The 21,343-nt window shown below is 39.0% G+C and overlaps 2 protein-coding genes across 8 annotated transcripts in view; both read right to left on the bottom strand.

Annotated features, from left to right (window-relative positions):
- Positions 1–2,811: 2,811 nt before the first annotated feature.
- gnb5b (guanine nucleotide binding protein (G protein), beta 5b) lies at positions 2,812–14,868 on the bottom strand. Its single transcript, XM_007549049.2, has 13 exons — positions 14,778–14,868; positions 14,039–14,188; positions 12,675–12,786; positions 11,648–11,784; positions 10,775–10,816; positions 9,826–9,902; positions 9,581–9,713; positions 6,687–6,830; positions 6,480–6,571; positions 5,046–5,094; positions 4,659–4,755; positions 4,297–4,463; positions 2,812–3,813 (listed from the first exon to the last, which is right to left on the bottom strand). Exons 2-13 carry the CDS (start codon positions 14,162–14,164, stop codon positions 3,802–3,804), a joined length of 1,188 nt encoding a protein of 395 aa, XP_007549111.1. The 5' UTR covers positions 14,165–14,188; positions 14,778–14,868; the 3' UTR covers positions 2,812–3,801.
- A 1,214-nt stretch (positions 14,869–16,082) lies between these two features.
- The window catches only part of myo5aa (myosin VAa), a 56,647-nt gene continuing 51,386 nt past the window's right edge, over positions 16,083–21,343 (bottom strand). For 4 of the 7 annotated variants that reach the window (XM_016669981.1, XM_016669979.1, XM_016669982.1 and 1 more), the window contains 4 exons: positions 20,896–21,178; positions 20,637–20,811; positions 20,468–20,548; positions 16,083–19,533 (listed from right to left, as the gene is read on the bottom strand). In XM_016669981.1, the coding sequence (XP_016525467.1) occupies positions 19,381–19,533; positions 20,468–20,548; positions 20,637–20,811; positions 20,896–21,178 (692 nt within the window). In that variant the 3' untranslated portion in view covers positions 16,083–19,380. The remainder of the gene's footprint in view (positions 19,534–20,467; positions 20,549–20,636; positions 20,812–20,895; positions 21,179–21,343) is intronic. The other 3 variants (XM_016669983.1, XM_016669985.1, XM_016669984.1) reach the window with 1 other exon arrangement.

Here is a 21,343-nt window from a genome sequence, read left to right as displayed (position 1 = left end):
CATATGCTATAAATTAGCATGTTAAGATGAGTATTTTTGTTTCCTTCCAGTTCATGTGAAATTCAATTTGGTAAGTGAAATCAGGACTCTTCTGTTGTTAATGTGGATGGTGATATTTTTGATGAACTCCTGAGGTCTGCTACAGTATCTTTCAAAGTAGTCACTAAGCACTTTAGTAAGATTCAAAAGCATTAAAACAAGTGTTCCTTCTAATGCATTTTAAAAATATATAAATCAAAAGTTAATTTTAAGTTGCTTACCAATGAAGCTTCTAAACTTTATACAGTGGGCGTCATTGACGAGAGTGAGGTAACAAACGCTTCCTTCAGTTCTGAAGATGGGGTCAGTTGAGTCTCCAAGCTCAGCGAGCTCATTTTCTACAGTGATCACAGAGAACACCAAAGCACAGAGAAGAAGACTGGCTGAAGGACCTTCTGACAGTAAGATGGCAAAAGATGTGAGTTGTGTCAAGGTGGGAAATAGAATGATGACCCATAGGATGACATGTGAAATCTGATGCAGATTGTCTATGTAGCTCTGCACCAAAAACCAGGGAGAAGATGTATTAAAAGAATACAACAAGACCAAAAGTCTCTCTGATCTAACAAGAAGGAAACTTGTCAATGATTGAGGGACCAGAATTTAACCTTGATATTTTTGACTGGTAGTACTTTTAAAAAGTTACATGTATGAAATCCATAGAAATGTTAGAATTATCTGAGAAAACATAATTATTAATGTAATGATTATTGAAGGCTGCACAGTGGCGCAGTTGGTAGAGCTGTTGCCTTGCAGCAAGAAGGTTCTGGGTTCAATTCCCAGCCCCAGTCTTTCTGCATGGAGTTTGCATGTTCTCTCTGTGCATGCGTGGGTTTTCTCCGGGTACTCCAGTTTCCTCCCACAGTCTAAAAACATGTCAGGTTAATTGGCCTCTCCAAATTGCCCCTACGTGTGAGTATGCATGGTTGCTTGTCTCTGACCCCGCCTCTCACCCGGAACGTTAGCTGGAGATAGTCACCAGCAACCCTCCTGACCCCACTAAGGGACAAGGGTGTAAAGAAAATGGATGGCTGATTATTCCAATAATTAGTAATTACTGAGAATTAATTTTCTATTCATGACCTTTGGTTAATTGGTGTGAGTTTGTTTAACCCCTATGTGAAACTGGAATATTCTTATTGAATTGGTTTTTTTAGGGTTTTTTTAGGGGGGGAGGGATCATGTTAATTTTATGACAAAATGGAACAGAAAAATTGGTCATGGGAACATAATGGCACAAAGAATTGTATGGGCCCATTAGAAGCGATCTTTTCACTTAAACTCACAACAGTTTCCTTGCAAGTCGCAAGCACCTGGGGACACTATTGCCATAGATTCTGTTTATGTGAACATTTGGTACAGATAGTGTTGAGACCCATGATCATCTGAATGCTTTCTGAATAGATTGTGGATGATGTTTGCTGTTATTTTTTGTGTCTGATCTGATATATTATCAGACTTGTGACAGGCAGTTTTCAGCTGATAATGATAAAAGAACACATATTGTGCCCCACTGCTGTTTTGTATGAGCTGGCCATTGAAGGTCTGTAATACTGAAATGGGTTTAATAGAAGTTAAACTTTCAATTTCTGTGTATTGTTTTGAATATTTTTCCATTGGATTTGGTTGATATTGACACCTTGTGGGGTCAATTATTTACCTTTTAAACGCATATTATGTTTTGTGATCAACACTACACTGGTGTTACTTTTAACATTATATTTTAACACCAACATCGTTGTAATGTTAATGTGACACTCTGTATTGTCGAATGTTAACATTGTCTGGTGTTAATTTAACAAAAAAATGGATGTCAATCTTTTAACACTTTCAAAAGTGTTTAACACCAGCTGACTTGGACACATATAGACACTTTGTTGGTGTTAAAATTAACACTGTGGGTGTTAATTCAACATTGGCATTTTTACTGTGTACTTTGTGTTCTTGGTTGGCATTTGGAAGCCATTTCTCTTCTTTTTGTTTAAATATCTTTCAATTTTTAACATGGAAAATGAACCACCATCACAAAATAACAGAGAAACAAAATTTGCACGGATAGAGTTATTATTTTAGTAGTGATTAAATACTTTTTCTCCATTTAAATCATCATCCTTCTCCAAACTGCAGCTGTACCAGGTTCAATCTCCAGACATGAGCCAATTACAGCATGTCTTCCCCCATTTCTGTCTGCCAGCAACTCATGAATAAAAGCCTCGAATGCCACAAAAACTCTAACAAAAAAAAAAAAGAGCCAAAACTAAATCATTATCCTGTTTTGTGCAGACAGAACTGGGAAAAAAAAAAGCCAAAACCTGTCACGGTGGCCAGATTTGTTGGTGAGAAAACAACATGGCGTGATATACAGAGAGTAAATCCTCTGCCGTTAACTGGTTGCCAGTCTTCCAGGATGACCTGAATTCCCTTCCTACAGCTGCCACCAGGAATGGCGCCTTTCTGTTGACAAGGGGAATTTCTGTCCAACATTTTCAGGTGAAACTTTGCCGAGGGAACAGATGTGTGCCCTGGTTTGGAAATTAATGTCTCTGCGCTCTCAGATTGACCTGACAGTGCAGGTCTAGATTTTAATGTGACTCGCCCCATCTTTGGATACTTAGAACCACCTGTCATTTTTAATAGTACGGATTGTATTTTGTGTAGTTTTTTTAATTTTTATTACTGGTGTAATGCTGTCGTTGTTTGGTTACGCCGCATTATAAAAAACAAAGCAAACTTTTAATAAGCCTTGCAGATTGAGCACAAAAACAAGGAACACTGCACAACTTGTTTTTATTTTCTCATGGGAAAATCAATGATTAAAATAGTTAATACACATTTAAATAAAAACATAATAATACTGGTAGCTAACTTTATGTCATAAGGTGCTGTTATTAGAGCAGTGCTTACAAACTCACTAAAATGAACCTGACTGGAGTTCATAAGTCAAATGAAGAAGGTTAAATGATGACAATAATAATCAATTTATTAATCTTACATAGTTATTAGTACTGTTTATTCCATTGTCTTTTTTGTTGTTCAATCTGATTTCTATGGTCAATTTTATTACCAGTAGGCCAACAGATTAATTAGTAAATATCTATATGTGATGAAATCCTTCAAAAGGAGTTCTGTTGGAGACAGCGCTTTGTAAAAATGTCAATCTTTTCACCTTTTGTCACATTACAATCACAAACTTGAATTTAATTCAAATAAGTATAGAAGTGTAGGAGACATTGTTTGGTGAAAAGTCTGAAAAATGTGCCTTGCATATGTATTCAGCCCCCAGTAATACGATACCTCTATATAAAATCCTTTTGTGTCAGAGCTCGCCTAATTCACAGTGAGTCCACCTGCTGGGTGCCCTCATGAACTTTTCCACCCACATGTGAAACATTGTGCGACACTGCAGATAAGCCCCCAAAACACCACGACCACAGTAAAACATGGTGGTGGAAGCAGCATGCTGAGGTCTTTAAAACTGGTCTGTCACCTAAAAGTCCAATATAATTCATGGAAAAGCCGTGGTTGTAACTTGACAAAATCAGAAAAAATTCAAGGGGTCTGAGTACATTTACCAGGCAGAAGCTAACAAGCTGTTTAGATTTGTGTGTTAACAAGGAACTGATGCAGCATCATATCTGGAAGCGGTTGAACTTCATCGTGAAGCTGAAGTTTTGGATCGACACGCTCGAGCAAGAGTGATTGATATCTGGCAGGAGTGCTAATCTTCGTGTTGTTTACTTGGACTGAACCACTGGGACGACGCTAGGCCCAAATCTGCAAGACAGAGGGAAATCATTGTGTCACACCATGACTAACGCTGTCTGTAAAAACAAGTCGCAGTGTTGTGATGCAAACCGAATATATATATATATATATATATATATATATATATATATATATATATATTATTTAAACAAAAGATTACATTTTCTTAATATGTTTACATTAACATTTTGCTACACAGTTGCCATTATGATGCGTCAGTTTAGAAGACTGTAAGACTACATATCCCATCAGGCCTTGGAACATCTTGGAAACCCCCAAAATGAGCTGGAGGATGTTGCTGATGTAAAACTGGCTTGGACCTGTTGCCCCAATCTGAGCGGACATTGATGGACGGATGCGACTACTTCCTGCATTACCTTGTTGTTGTACCTTTGGGTTTTTTGTTGTTGTTTTTTTTTTTTGTTTTGTTTTGTTTTTTTGTTGAAGCCTCTAACTTCCCACTTCCTGCTTTGTCGGGAAACTCCTGCTCACCCGTAGGCTGTTGTCCCAGGAGGCCGAGCAGAGCGCCGTGCCATCAGGCGACACTCGGACTCTGCTGATGCGGTTTTCATGGCCAAACAGGATGGAGACACGAGTCCCCTTCAAAACGTCCCAAATGTTTATGGTGTAGTCGTTGTGCCCAGAGAACAACAGGCGGCCTGGATGCGTGGGCAGAGGATGAAAATAATGACATATAAAAAAAAAAAAGGAAGTGGGGAATTTCAGGTAAACAAAGACAAACAATTGGATTAGAGGAAACTTGGTTTGGGTTATGAAATACTTCTGGTTTGGTATCATGCATATTAAACAGCTTAACATCTTGCAGTCCAGCTTGAATTAAAAATGCTTCCCACCACTCAGAGAGAAATCCACAGAGGAGGCGCCAAATATGATGCTGTCCTTCTGGTAGACGGCGACTTCGCGATCCGCCCGCAGGTCATAGAAACGGCACTGAGGAGAACCAAGAAACATCTCAGACTGAATCAACACACACAGCTGGACTACCACACACACACACACGCACGCACGCACGCGCACGCACGCACGCACACACACACACACACACACAGGCACGACTTCAGCTCATTTTAGCTTAGGAGATATAGCTGGTCAGAAGGTTTTAATGGTGTCACAGATAACTTTTATTAAAAGGTCATAAAGCTAACATTACTTCCTCAGAATCACTGATGTAGCTCATGGGGACAGAAACGTATATCAACAAGCGGAGAAGCAGAACTTACCGTGGCATCATCTGACGCAGATGCAAATGCGTCTCCACTGGGGTAGTACCTGGATGTCAGGGAGATTACACTCAGACATAATCAACTTTACTCATTGGCTAGGAAAAAAAAATAAAAAAATTCTGTGTCATAGTTTTGCTAACAAAGTCAAAGTTTAATGCTTTTAATTTGACCCTGGGTCATTTCTCACTTTTAACCTTGTGACGCTGCCTATCCCCAGCTGTTACATCTCAAACAGTGATGGCTGTCTGCCTGTTTTCTTGCATCTTACAAAACAAACTGTTGGTGACATTTACATGAAAATTACTGTTTTTCAGACATGTTTTGATGAGGTCAACATTTAAATGCAAGAGCTCGATCTTCTTGTATATCATATTTTATCAAGTCCAAGCTCTTCAGTTGTAGAAATGCCGAGTTCGCTTAATACGGGTTTGAGCTCCTGGATCACGTACGGTAGCACCGACAGAAAAAAATTTCTTACATTAAAATCTTAGCATTTAAAAATAATAATACATTTAGGATATTTAATCTCCAGAGTAAACACGTTGGATCTACATTTCAGCTGAAGATCTTACACACAATTGTGAGAATGCAAAAAGTTTAACAAGTATTTTTCATTGCTGCTCTGTAAAACTGATAAATGACAAAAGTTTAAATATCCAGTCGTAACCAGCTTTATTACAACTCTGAACCATAATAATACATCCTAATTGTTTTCATTTATTGGTATTTATAGCAACAAAAAAATGACATTTTATTACAACAGAAGCAGCACACAATCAGAAGATGTTCTTTTGTTTTTGTTTTTAACACCTCTGACATGCATCGGATCCATTGAAACTTAAAACAGGCCTGTTTTGGTTAAAGATTTTTAGTATTCAAATCTATTGAAATGTGCCTTAATCTCATTACTTCAAAATATTGAAGTAGTACTTAAAACATTATTTACAATTGTTTAAAATGTTTTAACTACGTTAAGTATAATCTAGGACATACTTCTGATATGTTGTAACCTTAAAAATTGGGAAATTTGTCCTATAAAGACAAAACAAAAAATAGACTTTTGCTGACACTGCGCTTCTGGGAAGGATGTCATGGGAACACAAACTTATGCAATGTCACATGACCGCAGTGAGAGGATTATGGGTTGAACAGTGAGATAAAACATAAGGAGTATTTTTTTTTAAGAATATTAAAAAATCGAGTTCAATCCTGAATATTTCCACAAGTTTCAGCAACCAGCAATCAGCTGCAAATCCAAGAGATCCAGCTTTTAAATCACAGATTACACTTGCAAAGAGTTTAAACCATTAAACTCGGCTCTTTCTTCCTGTCATTAAGGTCTAAAAATACACAAAATGCCTGTAAAATGATGACGGCGGGTCTGTTTGGGATAAAGTCAGATCTGTGCGTCTTTTAAAGATCTGAACTCACTTCACACAGTTGATATCCGACTCGTGGCTTTCAAAAGACTGAATGTTCTGTCCTGAGCGCATGTCCCACACGTTGGCCTTCATATCGCAGCCCTGAGAATGACGCATCAGGATAAAAGTTAGTGAAAGAAAACCACTGATTACATCTCTAAAACAAAACAAAGAAAAAAAATAAATTATTTTTACAAGTTAAAGTCAGGCCCCTCACCCCGGACACAAACGTGTTTCCGGTCTCGGACGGAGCGAGGTCCAGCGACAAGACGTCCGCCGTGTGACCATGGAAGCTCTGTAGCAGCTGCCCACTCTCTACGTCCCACAATGCACATGTTCCATCCCCGCTGGAGGTCAGCAGCTGGCACACACAAACTATTAATCAGGTTTATCTGCGCAGCACATTTCAGCAACAAGGCAGTTCAAAGTGCTTCATGTCGTAAAAACACAAAGTCATAAAAGACAGTCAACAGCTGAGAAGACCAACATCAGTGCCATCATCAAAATCATAAATGCACATCCGATATGTTGGTTAATTTTATAGTTCAAAAACAGCTCCAACAGCTTAGTTTTCAGCCTTGATTTAAAGGAACTTTGGCTGTTTTGGAGATTTCTGGGAGTTTGTTCCAGATTTGTGATGCACAGAAGCTGAATGCTGCTTCTACATGTTTGGTTCTGGTTCTGGGCAGAAGGACCAGAAGGTTGAAACAACAACAGCAGATCTTTAATATATTTATGGTGCTAAGCCGTTCAGTGATTAATAAACTAAGTATTTAGTTTCTGCATGGATGAGTTTCTCTAGATCTCTCTGGGACATCAGTCCTTTAAACCTGGGAATGATCATCAGGTGACAGAAGGCCGACTTTGTAGCCGTCTTTATGTGACTCTGAGGGTTCGGGTCTGACTCCATCACCAAAACCAGGTTTTGTCAAAGGTTGGAAAGGGCTCACTTAATCACAACTATTTAAACAACACATAAAAACAGAATTAAGCTTCAAACTAATCTGATTTTGAGTAGTTAGTTAGTAACAGTTTTTTTTTTTCAAATCTTGGTCCACCTTGAAAAGCAGTAACCAGCCCTTTCTTGTGAATTGCTCTACCTGCTGGTTTTGCTCTCAATTCTCTAATTTACTGGGAAATGAAAGAGACGAAAATAAACCAGTAGTATCGCTGCTGCTATATTTACTGTCTGCGACCAATACCAGTGCTCAGGGGACATCGGCTGAAAGAACGAAACGGTTTCTTTACACATAAAGGAAGTAGTGTCTAATAGGAGGAAAATAAATGATAATTTTGAAGATCAGAACCGGGAACACACGAATCTAAACAACAGATACAGCAAAAGAGAGTAGAGAGGCGGCTCCTCGCTTACTCTGAAAACTCTCACTGAGCAATCAGCTGTCTGTAAACAAACGGGCTCGCAAAAACGGAAAGATGTCACCGAAATTGTGTGATGAAAACAAATCATGGGGACTCAGAGATTTACACAAACATGAGGCGTCCCTGCTGGCTGCCTGATTAGAGAGGATGTTGCGTGACCTCAGACCTGAAACACACCACATCCTGCTGCAGCGAGACAAACTCTTACTTTCAGCCATTCTAAGCCGCGATCTTTCTGCATGGTGTCTAAAAATGGAGCTCATCGGAATCACACGTGAAAGGGTTTCACACAGATACACAAAGGAAAGTTTTTGTGATTCTGCGTTTATGCCGCCCTGAAAACATTCTTCATTTAGCTCAAACTTTTTATCTCTAATGTGTTTTCACTGGGATTCGGTTTGACAGAGCAACGCAAAGTAGTGCGTAGTTAGTGCAGGGAAGACTCTGCATGGTGTTTATTTTTATTTTATGTTTCAGTTTAGGAATGAAAATCTGAAAAGTGCGGTGTGCATTTGAATTCTGCCTAATTGAATCGATAGTTATAGAACCACTTTTTTGCTCAGACTCGAGTATTTTGAAGCCTCCAACAGGTTTTCTTCTGTGTTAAGCCTAATCCATTAGAGGTGGGCAGATTGATACAAAATATCATTAATACCGATACCAAAATATCAGTATCAGATCAATACCAGCATTGTAAGATTGACACTTGGCAATAAAGACTGTTTCTATTCTATTATATTAAAACACATCAAAGTTTGTGACTGAAGGTGGAACAGGTGGATTGGTGTGAAGATTTTTGTCCACTTGCGTTTATTTGGGTGGTAAATGTTCTGCCCTCTGGGTCCCAGATAAAAGCCACTCAGAGTCTATTAATACTCCCCGGACAGAAGATCACAGCTCTCTCTCTCTCTCTCTCTCTCTGTCTCTCTCTTTCTCTCTCATCCGCTCTTCCCTCCCCTGTGCTCCTCTGCTTTGTGAAGCGTCACAAAGGAGTAAATTATTAAAGCCAACAGCTCAGACCATTTCCTTCATGTTCTTCCTCCCACCCGGCTGGGGGAGGAGGGGCCGTGTGTGTGTACTGGACGCAACCAAATACCAATCTTGAGGGTACAAAATGTCAGAAATAAAAGATAAGAATGCAGCTCGGACTGATTTTTTTCCGGTTTAAACTTTAACTAAGCCAGAAAATAAGAAACTTTATGTCAGAATGTGGCATGCAGCCTGTTGCCCCCACCTGATGTTGCATAATGAAACATTTTGCACAAACCTGCCTTGTTTAATTTTAAATGTTACATAATCTGCTACAGTGTTTTGTCTTTATCGCTGCATACTCCAACACGTGTTTCTGACCACGCTCTGTGCTCTTCTGGTCGTTCCGGACAGAAGAATTCCAACATTTAGTTGTTTTTTTTCTAAGCATTTTTCCAGAACTACAATCACTGGATTAGATGAAAATGAACTGCTCAGATTTTTTTGTTCTATGGTTATGCTGAAAGGCTATGAGTTTTCAACATCATACCTGCAGTAGCTTCTTGTTTTCACTTTGATTAAAGACATTTGTGTTCATAGCAATCATTACTGGACTGATTAACATTAAAAACAGTCTCGTTTTGTTATTTGTTTTGTGGTGGTTGAGATGATTTACACGCCGTATATTAGCATTATGCATCCAATCTACATATGGATTTCTGATAAGTTTCACTATAATTATTGATTTTTCTAATGTCGAACCTGCATGTCCGAGTTGGTGAAGGAGCATCCTGATACATAGTTGGTATGCATGGCGACCGACTTCTTCTTTGCTGCCAGGTTCTCAGTTCTGTCCAGCGACAGCGGGACCACTGAGCATTTGTTATCCAAGCCCCTGTTGGATGAGGTCACACATTTTTAGTTTTATGACAGAGTTTCTGTGAGTTTTGAAAAAAGGATGCCAATCGTATGTTATAGAAATTTTTTTTAAAAAGCAGCGTACTCACCCGCATGCCACAGCACAACCAGAGGGAGCATACGCACATGCCATCACCCACGTACATGGCAGGGTTATCCCATGCTCCTTCAGGACACAGACAACACACACATAAAAAGATTAATTCCTCTTTAGACAGCAGATTCTGTTTAATAAAATAAAATCCTGATAAATGACACAGAAATGTTTATTTGCTGCTTAATAAAATCTAAGAATGAATGAATATTTTTACTAGATACTGTAACTCCTGTGAGCCCGGATCTGAGTCACTTTAAAAGTTTCAGGTCTGGGAATGAGGGTTAAATAAAATAAATCTTTAAAGCAGGATAAGTCTCATTCAGCCACACTCAGACCTTCATGCATATCAACACACTGGCAGCTGTCAAAGTCGACTGATGGACAGATAATCTTTAAAGGCATATTTCTGTCTAATCGTTTTATTTCCCAGCTGTTAGGAGAGCAGAGGCGCATAAGCCCAGCAGCACCAGCAGCTCACATGGAGGAACGTGGATGAAGAAAAACCATTTGGCTGCCTGATGAGTAGCAAAGGTCAAACTGGGCTCACCCTTCCTCCAGAGAAGTGATAGATGTGTCACATCAGCTGAGTTACTGATTAGTTTAGATGTGACTAGTTTTTATTTTCTTTTACAGGGAATGCTATTTTAAAAATGTGAACACAATTTTTGCTCTTTGAAGATGCGTCTGTCTGTCAGATTACATCAACCATAAACTATTAAGGATGTAAAGTTGGACTTAAAAAACAAATTTACAGCTGGATTAAATCAAAATGATCAGCTTATGAAATCATGAATAAGTTAAATTTTATATAGATTTTTAAATGCATTTTTCTGACAAAGCAATCTACATTTAAAACGTAACTCATTGGGAAAAATGTAAAAAAAATGTCTTTTTTAAGAAGCCTAAATCCACCCCTAGTATGCCATCCATTATGCACCTACCTTATTAAGAGTAAACGCATCCCAGACAATCACTTTTCCATCCTAAATGAGAGAAACATATTGCATTTGTCCCAGATTTACGCAACAAATAAAAATATCAGCATGTCTACAAGATTCCTGGCAAGTTTTAAAAATGAATAAAATATTCAAATCCAAATTTTAGACTTAAAAAAAATCTTTATTTACTTGTGTGTAACATTTAAGCATTCGTTTCATTTTTCTGTGGTTTGTAGCTCTTGCAGAAGAAATTGGGAATTTGTGCGACTAAACTACAAATCCCAGGATGCAAAGCAGAAAGTATTGGAATTTGAACAGGTGTAACAGGTGTTCACATTCAGCCTTAGAAAGAGTTACCGCTCCTGGCACGTTTTAAAAAACACTTTTTAGGCTCTAATCACCTGTATTGATCAGTGAGTAGATAGAAAATAAGGAGGAGAGAGAAGGGGAAGACATGCGGTAAGTGGCGTCTTCTTCTTGACCGGAAATTGAACTCAACCGCGTAGCTTCTGCGAATCAAGCGCGCGCTGTACAAACCTAGCGCCCCGAGACTAGCTTTAGCTTAACGGCTTCAAATTGTATGCTAAAGCATTTGGCTAACTTAATCATGGGTAAGTATACATTTACTTCAACAGGTAGCAAATATCCAGTGCCAACAAAATAAAATTCTTAAGCTTATCACATATGAATGTGATAAGCAGGTGTAAACAGCTGGTTCACTTGACGAACTTAATGTGTTATTAAGCTTTTTTTATAATTCACGCAGGTCTTAAATGTCGTTGAGAAAGCTTTAATGGTGTCATAAAATGACGTTTTCCCCCAAACCCAACAGGAGCCGAGTAGGGATGCCACAGAGCCGTGAATGTGTGTGTGTACCTGTGAAGAGCTGACCAGGCGACGTTTGTCCTTACACCAGTCCATACACAGAACCTTGTTGCCGTGGCCTTTCAGGACGCGCCTGGTCTTCAAGGAGAGAGCGGCCACTGCCTCAACCTTCTCAGCCACCTGATGTACTGAGGTGACATGCACAAACACACACACACACACACACACACACACACACGCACAATTACACACACAACAGGTTCTACTTTTAGTTTAAAATTGTTTTTAGATTTCCTTCCCAAAATGAGTCAAATTTTGATATACTTTTATATTTAATTTAATGTAAAGATCTAAAGTGGAAGAAGAAAAAGGAAGAGGGAAACACTGTAAAATCTTTCCGAATCAGCATGTATACATCTATAGCAGGTGTTTCACTCCAGAGTGCGCTGGGTTCCATCATTAGCATATTATGCTGATTAGTGAGGTTCTGATTGGGTCATCATCTGGACCCAATAGCAACATAAATGACAAGTTGCTCTATGTTGGTCCCTCCCCTAAAAGAAAAATTACTATAACGTCATAATTTTCAAATACTCAAGTACTTATAAAAATCTCAAAATAGTAATTCACCTGATACAGGCCTTTGAATTTCATAAATACTTTGGGGCTGCCCAAAAATTGGGGTACTGCCCCTTTAAGACAACAGTATTACACTGGCTAAAATTAAGATGGATGCTTTTTTAGTTTTTTTTTTATTTGAAGTTTAAAAACACAGACTTTGAAATTTCCTAGATTACAGAACAGATCAAAAATGTTAATTTACTCAAATAAAAAACTGCAAAATAGAGAAACTAAACATCTGGAAGCAGTCTGCAACCTAAAACAAGTCAGTATTTTTCACAATTACATTAACATTCATCTGACTTGTAAAAGTTGTGCATAAAATCCACACCATCGCTTGTATGAACAAGATTAAAAAAACAGAAACAAACTGTAAGCAGCCTGATATCGGTGCTCTGCACCAATAATAAGCGTTCAGGAGTCGGTTTCAGCAGCGTTAGCTTCCACAGCCACTCACGCTCCACATCGTTCAGCTTGCCGCGCTCCTCCTCCAGCTTCTTCTTCAGGTTCTCGCTCTCCTTCTTCAGTGATGCCAGAGTCTCCCCTTTCTGGAGTCCCTGGCACGCCATCTTCATCGAGCAAATCAACGCCGAAACAAAGTTAGACACACACACAGAGAGAAAGAGAAAGAGAGAGAGGGGGGATTAGAAAAAAGAAAAGAGGAGGGATGAGAGCAGAAAGCAGGAAAACGTGGAGAAGCAGCCCAGTTTGTCTGGTGGTTAGAGGTCCATTAAAATAACCCTGGAGAGCAGCAGTGATGCAGCCGCTCTGCTCTGCCTCCCCCCATCCTCTATCTGTCCTGCTATTCAGAGACACTGAAGGCTTTTAAAAGCCAGCCCTGCATTGCAAATGCAGCTTCACTCTCCTCTGGTTCTTGTTTTTAAACTCGACTATCGCAGAAATCCGTCATGAACCGTCAGTCCCAGTCTGCTTGCATGAACCTATTAAGAAATAAACATTTATTATAATGTTAATGAAAAGAGGAGTAGAAAAAAAGGAAAGCTACACTCAAAAAGGTCAGATTTGTCAGGCTAGTAAATATGTAAACATTTGCTCTTGCATAAACTGTCATGGTTTCGCCCAGGGTATTATTAGCCTGGTGGGCCACCAGGCTTTACTTGTCCCCCCCACCAGGCTAAGCATTGTTTATTTATTTGGTAACACTTTATTTGAATGGGTGCATAAGACTCTGTATCGGGAAATAATAACACTTCTAATTTGATAAATATATGCATAGAGTCCCATGCAAAAGTAGCATATGCCGCTATAATAAATGTATTGTTTTTACCCACTGTAACAGTTTTTTTTACCAACTAAAATTTAATTTTGAGTATTTGTATTATGTTCCCTTGAGTCAATGAAATATTTTCTCCATTAATGAGAGAAAAAAAATTCAGATTTATTTATCAATGTCTTCAAAATCAGAAGTTTACATGAAGAATGATTACTATCTCTGTAAGCAATGAGAGGGAAGCCCAGATGATGATGATGTGACTTTGGAAACCTCTGATAAGTTAACTGCAAACAGTTTGAAGAAAGTTAGAAAAAAATGTCTCAAAAATTGTTCACAAAGTTTTTTGGCATTTAATACATACAAACAATTTGGGTAATTTTAACTAAGCTGAAACAGACTGTGAGGAAGAAAATGTCTTTGTATTCTGTGTTTATAAATATCTGATTTCTACAGTACATTTGGAGTTTTACTGTGAAAAGCTTTAACTTGCAGCCAAAACAGTGAGCGGGTTTTGCCGGGTCTGGATGGACACAACGTTGTGAGGTTTTACAGTGAAACCAGGCAGCAGCTCAGAGACGCTGCTTTACCATTTCCACGCAGAAGGAGCAGTAGTTGATGGCCTCACTCTTGATGTAGATGTTCATCAGCGGACTGGCCTTGCTGCAGCTGTCACACGGGCCGAAGGTGGCCGCCATGAACGTCTGGTCACACATGGCTGCAGAGGATCAGCGACACGCCTGCCGGACACAGAGGGATGCACTTCATCAAGCAGACCGCACACCGATTAGGTTTTATTTAATCGAGTCTCTGTGTGTGTGTGTGCGCGTGCGTGCGAGTATACTGTACAGGAGATAAGCAGCTGGTAATCTACTCCAGCCTGATCCTTCTCAGAGGAGAGCAGCTATTCTGGGAAACAAACACACCTCAACTCCTCACATAATTAAATAACTCTTACTTTATATAAGGTTTCTCATTTAAGGCTTTTATTGTAATAAATTATTTCAGTTAGTAAAATTAATGTTTTGCTTAAATTTATTTTCATTCTTAATTCTATTTTATGCTACAAGCTAAATGCATGTAAAAACTGATAAAACAGCAACAATTTGCTCCCAAGTTATTCTAAACAGACCTGACTGCATGTTGTTGTAGATTTTTTTACCTTGAAGTGCAAATTTGCTAGCAGCAATTTCATTTCATTAAGATTTATTTTTTACCATTTAGTGCAACAGTTTTTACGATTAAATTAAACTCCATCTGTATAGTCTCCCCAGTGATATTGCACACGTTTATTATCCATATTTCTAGCTAAAATAAAAAGCGTCTTACCACAAAACAGACCGTTTCTCGTCACCCAGCCGGTACCTGTCCAGGTAGAAGTGAGCAGAGTGGTTCCAGTGACGGATCAGCGAGGGACAGGACGCAGTAAGCCTCTTAGGAAAGTGTCTTAGCCGTGACTCTGCTCTGTTTTGACTTCCCTGCTTCACCTGCAGAGCCTGGAGGATCCATTTAAAGGTGGGACCAAAAAGTTTTACTTTAATTATTCTCTGTTTGATCACATTATGTTGCATAGCAAATCATTTATCTCCAGATGTTTACCCAAACTCTCCCCATCTCCAAATCCAACAGACAAAACTGTTAAAAATGGGAAATAAAAGAGGTTAAAAATGTCTGAAAAGACGAAAATACTGAATAATAAGCATGCAAGTACTTTAATAGTTCAATATAATTATAGTATAAACATTTCTAAAACCAACAAATGAAATTTTGCAACAAAAAAAAAACCCATTAAAAATATTAACTTCTGTTCAGCTCAAAATTATTAGTGTGTCTGGGAGACTCAGAATTATCAGACAACTAGTAAGTTTGAGAGAAAATTATACAATTGTCTTTCAAAAGATAAGAAAACTGCTGAAAAATCAATAAAAAAAACCTTTTTATTTAAATAAAAAATGTTTTGATTATTTTGTCCCCTTCTGAAGTGTTTTATTTTTACTGGGTCAGTAAAAATAATTTTTACTGACCCAGTAAAAATTATTCTTTAACTTAAAATACAACTTAATTTAACAGCTAGCTAGCTAATCAATATAATTTTAAAAATGTCAAATAAGATGTTTCTCCAATTTACTTTTCAATATTTTGACACTAAGCCGGTCCTTGTACAAAATTTTGTATATTTTCTTGTAATTTTACAATTGCAAAAACAATATGATTTGTTTAGGCAATTTTACCTGCTCAACAATAAAAAAAAAACACAACATAAAAAAACAAAAATAAAAACAAAATGATCTGATTTTGTATGGAATAGGAATCTGGAAATCTTTGTATATTCAAAATGTAAATAGGGCCTTGCAGGCTCAGGGTTCAATGTTTTAAATTTTCCAGGTTATCTTAGTCTAGATTTGTTTATTTATTTTTGGTATAATTATTAAATGCATTTTTATTTGATCAATATTAGAAATTGGCTTTCATAGGCTATCAGTTCATTGGCTGTTCATATATTAAAGTGGTTATCGTTTCCATAATTCAGTGTCCTGATTGCGTTCCCTGAACTTAAAAACAAAAAACACATCCTTACCCGTAGCATCAAATACCAAACACTTTAAGTTATAATAAAACTCCAGGACCATCCAGCAGTGCTGAATTCTTTTATTTTACTTACAGAGTTGAAATTTTATTCCAAGTTTGCTAACGGTGAACACATTCACGAAGCACAGCTACCAGAAACTACAAACAGTCCAGTTCGTCAAATGTACACACTGGTTTAAAGAGGGAAACACCCGGCACCGGTTTTCAGCATGTTTGCACCAGTACCGCCACAGCTGGCCTCCGAACTATTTGTGTTTTTATTTTTTTGTTGTTTATTTAAACGGCACAATTAACTCTAGTGCTGATCATTTATAACGTCTGGGTCGTATTTTACAAGCAGCTGTCTGCTTGGTGTGGAAACGGAGACCAAAGCGATGATGGCGTTTTCTTCTCAAATAAACCAACCGATGGTGTGAGTGTCGCAGCTCCCACTGAGCCCGGGATTTTTTTATTTATTTTTTTCAGTTTTTCCAGTCCATACTCATCAATAAACAGTTCAAACCATTCGTGTTACACCAGCTGCAGGACAAGAAGAGGCATCATCAGAACAGCATGATCACATTTTATACAACTTCTACTCATTTAACAGCGAGAGAACAAAAAAAAACCTGTACTGGGAGAACACTGTCACAATGTGTGTATAACATAACCAGTAAAGTCAGATAAGGCTTCTTCTACAATGTGCAGCTAAAAATCATGATACACTTGTTAGAACATGAACATTCAAATGGTAGATCGACTCCTTTGTTGCTGTCCTTCAAAAAGACAACCAGCAGATATGACCTCTTGGCACAAGCCAGAAATGTTGCACAGCAAACAAACCAAGACAAACAAAAGGCTGAATTATTAGATATGGTCCCAGTGAGAACAGACGGATGCTCTTGGCGTAAAAAAAGTCACTACCGATGCTTCGGTCAGGACGTCTCAGGTCGATATATTTTTACCGATTTAGATTTTTTATTCTGGGGCTACATATAAAAATGAAAGCATAAAAACCTTTGATTTTTCTTCAAAGTAAAGCAAATTAAAGTAAACGCTGCTGATTGAAAATAGTGTTTGATGCATTTAAATGACCAGTTTTTCAGTATTAGACCTGCGAAAAAAAAAAAAAAAGTAGGCAGATTCCAATATTAAGCAATTTAATTGGTGCAGCTCTAAACGTAGCACTTTCTCTTTAATCCAATCAGGATGTCCGACAAGATGCAACTTCTGTGGTTTACTGAGATTTCTCTGCCTCATTTTGTGTCTCTGCTCTCTTTTTTTTCCCCATTTCATTTGCCTCAAAAGTCCAGTTCCAACTGGACCATCCAAACAGAAACCGTGTTTTACTAAGTGTCGGGTTTTTGATGAAATAATGATCAAAAGAGGAGAAGAGGCAGAACATGGTTCTCTTTAGGTACTAATGGTAAAACAGGAAGTATGCTGAAAGTGCAGAAAAGACAGAGCAGAGGAAGACGGAAGAGTCTTTGTCACAACATGGGCAGATTTCCTGGTGGACTCAACTCCAGACCTTAGTTTTCCTAACATGCAGGCTCCTTTTCTCAAGCTGGTGACGTCTGGAAAGCCTAAACCATGCAGGTTACACAAACGAAGCAGGAGCACGTCATGCCTTATGCTTTGCTAAAGTACCAAGTACGTAAAGATATCTGAAGCTAAACAATCTGTACAGTGAATTTAAAAAAAGACTAACGGATAAGCACTGAGCCAGCAGTTAAAATGAAGCGATGACCATAAATAATCTGTTGGTTATTTGTAACAAATGCCCATGTTGTGTCACAAAAACAGGAAGGCAAAAGTGGGCGTTAAGCAGAGAAAATGTAACATAGAACAGATATCAGGCAATTTCTGTAAAACGTACTTAAAAAAAACAACAAATCTCTCTTCATTCTGCTCAGTAATATATGGCTTTACAATACAAACAACCCTAAACAAACGGCAATACTGAAATAAATACGCACACGAAGATAAACGGGAACATTTTCCAAGGCCTTGACCAGAAGAATGTGAGGGGAAACAGAAGCTGAGTGTAATGTCGTACGTACAGATCTGTGCTTTTACTGCAGTGTTGGTGGTATGGTGAATATGGAAGTCCAAAAGTGACACAATTCAATAAATAAATCACTCGATTAGTTCAAAATGTTCCAATTCATCAAAATTAGAAGTAAATGTAAGTAATGTTATTAAAAATATATGGTAAACATAAGCATTTTATATGAAAAGCATAAATGATTATTTCACTGTTAGTAATTTCTCGTTTGCTACTGGGTGGAGCAAACGCTGTGCAGGAAACTGGAGCAGCTTTTACTGATTACTGACATTCACAAACTTAACTCTAAAATACTATCAAATGTGACTAATTACAGAATTTCACATTTAATGATTCATATATTCACAATTGAGATGCATAATCGGGAATTTACTTATTTATAAAATGCAGTGACTTTAATAATGACATAAGTAAATAGGTTTTATGAATTTGTGGCACATTGGGGCTTCCATAGTTTAAATGTTCCTGGTTTGTTCTGGTCAGAGCTGTAAACAGTGGACCTCATCGCAGGTTAAAACCCTCAGCAGAGTTTAACCCTTCATATAGACTCTCCTCACTTCTGCCCGAAATAAACATTAAACATCTGAATTAAAGACGCAGCAAATCAAAATCTGTGCCAGACCTTCTGACTATGATATAATTTATCTATCAGGACATACATATTGTACGTCAGTGCAGCTAAAGCAAAGCTGTTCGTATTCTTTAAACATTGAGGCTGGCAACGTAATTTTAATAAATAAAATACAGGATATATATTATTTATTTCTATATAGATATCTTTGTGTATAAATAATATAGTACAGACAATGAGTTTTGTCTTGTCTTGGCTTGACTGTGCTCAGAGGGGATAAAACCCGATCGCTCGGCTGTTTTTGCAAGACGATAGTTTGCTAATCAGCTCTGTGTGATGAGATCTCTGCCTGCTTTGCTCTCGTGATTCAGACGTGAACAGCAGCTAGCTTAACGATGACGGGAGACACTGAGGGAGGATCGGTAACACTAATCCTCTTGCTGATGACTGACTGGATCCAATGGCGTCTCTAACCGTCAAGGCGTTTATACAGGCGTTTAATGGAGAGCACGGGGCGAGTAGCACGGGGCGAGTAGCGCGTGTTTCCGAGCAACACAAGCTAGAAAGTGACACCGATGTGTGTGCATGTCAGAGTTTGGACAGAAAATGTTTCTTCAGGTTGTGTTCATCCACATTTTATTGAAGTGCTTTTACTATAATTATTATTTATAATCTGTCTCGGGCCAGTAGGTGGCAGCGGCGGTCACGGCTGGGGATTTTTCAGCTCAAACCCTGGTGAGGAAGCTCAGGTTGAGGGAGGTGGGGATCTGGATGGTTTCCAGGGCGAGGGAGGACGGGCTGAAGGGGAAGGTGACCGGGTAGATCATTTTGGTGTCCATTAACAGCTGGGGGCTCTCGCTGCGGTCTCGCAAGCGGGTCTGAAGAAGAAGAATAAGAGAGGGTCAGAAACAGTGAATATACTGAACAGACAGCAGGTTTTGGGATCGAAGCCAAACAAGGAAGAACACTGTGACTAGACGACCCACCAGGTAACAGAAAATGAGCATCATCGACACAAGATGAGATTGTGTCTTAAAAAGTTTAGAAAAAAAAAAAGTCCAGACTGAAAACGCATCCATTTCCTCTGACCTTCAGAAACAGACTTGAGTTTTTGGGAAATTGTTGCAACTGCAATTAAGTATGTTTTGAGTTTTATTTGTTTTATTATTTCATTGGTATTTTGCTACCAATTTTATCGTTTTCTAAAATTATTTTTATCAAACTTAATTTTATTTCTTGTTTTATCACTGTGATTGTTGTGAAGCACTTTGGTCTGCCGAGGTTGTTGAAAATATTCTTTATAAATAAACTTAAACAGTTTATGGCCAGACCACTGTGAACACCGATTTTGTCTGATCTCAGAAGCGAAGCCGGGTCGGGCCCGGTTAGTACCCCGCCTCTCGCTGGTGACAGCTGGAGATTGGCACCAGAACCCCTCCCACCCCCAAAGGGACAAGGGCGTAAAGAAAATGGATTGATGGAGTAAACTTCAATAATAAACACAAGACAAAATCTCACCTTCCACAGCAGAGATGCGGTTTGTGTTTAGTTAAATATGGACTTAAAGTAACTCTTTAATCACCGTATTTTATGATTCCTCAAATTTAACACTTTGAAGCAGTTTTACTGCTTTAAAATGAGACTTGCAGTTTTTTATGTGTTGGTGATGTGGCCGTACAGGTGGTACAAACTCTCGACAGGGGTGCATCATAGCTGACCAACTTCACAAAAGCTCCACTACTTTTCCCTTAATGTACTTTAAATAATTTTTTTGTTACCAGTGATTTCATTGGTGTTTCATTAAACGTCTACCTGTATGGTTCGTATGAAGGCGACTGAAACTCTCTCCTCGAACTCATTGACTGGAGTGTAGAGGTTCAGGACCTTTACGATCTGAAAGAGACGAACCGGACCAGAAATCATTTAACGAACCGGATGGATTATGGTTTGAGTTTTCTTTCAGATGTTGCTGAGGGCGCACCTGAGCGGTGGTGAGGGCGTGGCACATGGAGCAGATGGCCTCGGCGTCTTCTTCTGTCTTCTTCTTAACTTGCAGCAGCTGGGCGGCCTGGATCAGAGGCTCCAGGGTCTCTTTGGCTCCACAGTTCATCAGCCCTTTGTCTCTGAGCCACTCCTCCAGCTGGCTCACATTGTACCTGCACACATCCGGTGTTAACTACAGGCTCTCACAGTAAAAACACAAAAACATCTCGAATTCAGCAGCTGCTGGCACCTCCTACCTGATCTGCATGCCTTTGCTCCAGGAGCACATGTCCTTGCGCAGCAGCAGGTTGTTGAGCGTGACGGCTCCGATGATGTAGAAGAGCTGCTTCACCACCTGCTTGATGAGCTCGGGGTCGGTGCCGTGCTGGCACATGGTGGAGTGGAAGGCGCTGAGCTGCCGCAGGATGGAGTCCAGGGTGTAGGTGCCCTCGTCGGCGATGCTGGACGTCCGCTTGCGGAGACCCGTGGGCTTTACTCCGGACACGCCCTGGATGGTCTCGTGCTCCAACATCCCAGACACTGCAAGGAGAAAACACAGTGAAACGGCGCCGTGCTGAAGCACCCAAACACCGTAAGCTTCTGCAGAAACACTCAATCAAGGAATTTTGGTCTAGTTTCTAGTGCAAATATCTTAGTTCACTTGAAATAAGAGAAAACTAACTTACAAGTAACTTTTCAACAAGA

The sequence above is a fragment of the Poecilia formosa genome, unplaced genomic scaffold (genome assembly GCF_000485575.1).
Source record: "Poecilia formosa unplaced genomic scaffold, Poecilia_formosa-5.1.2 Scaffold29, whole genome shotgun sequence".
Lineage (NCBI taxonomy): Eukaryota > Metazoa > Chordata > Actinopteri > Cyprinodontiformes > Poeciliidae > Poecilia > Poecilia formosa.
The sequence above is the reverse complement of the archived record's forward strand: the minus strand, read 5'-3'. Positions and strand labels throughout refer to the sequence as shown.

Coding starts and splice junctions, on each gene's coding strand:
- gnb5b (XM_007549049.2), bottom strand. CDS start 14,164: ATGTGTGACCAGACGTTCATGGCGGCCACCTTCGGCCCGTGTGACAGC. Junction 9,903..10,774: donor ATGCGTTTACTCTTAATAAG/GTAGGTGCATAA, acceptor TGTGTCCTGAAG/GAGCATGGGATAACCCTGCC. Junction 5,095..6,479: donor TCGGATATCAACTGTGTGAA/GTGAGTTCAGAT, acceptor CCTGACATCCAG/GTACTACCCCAGTGGAGACG.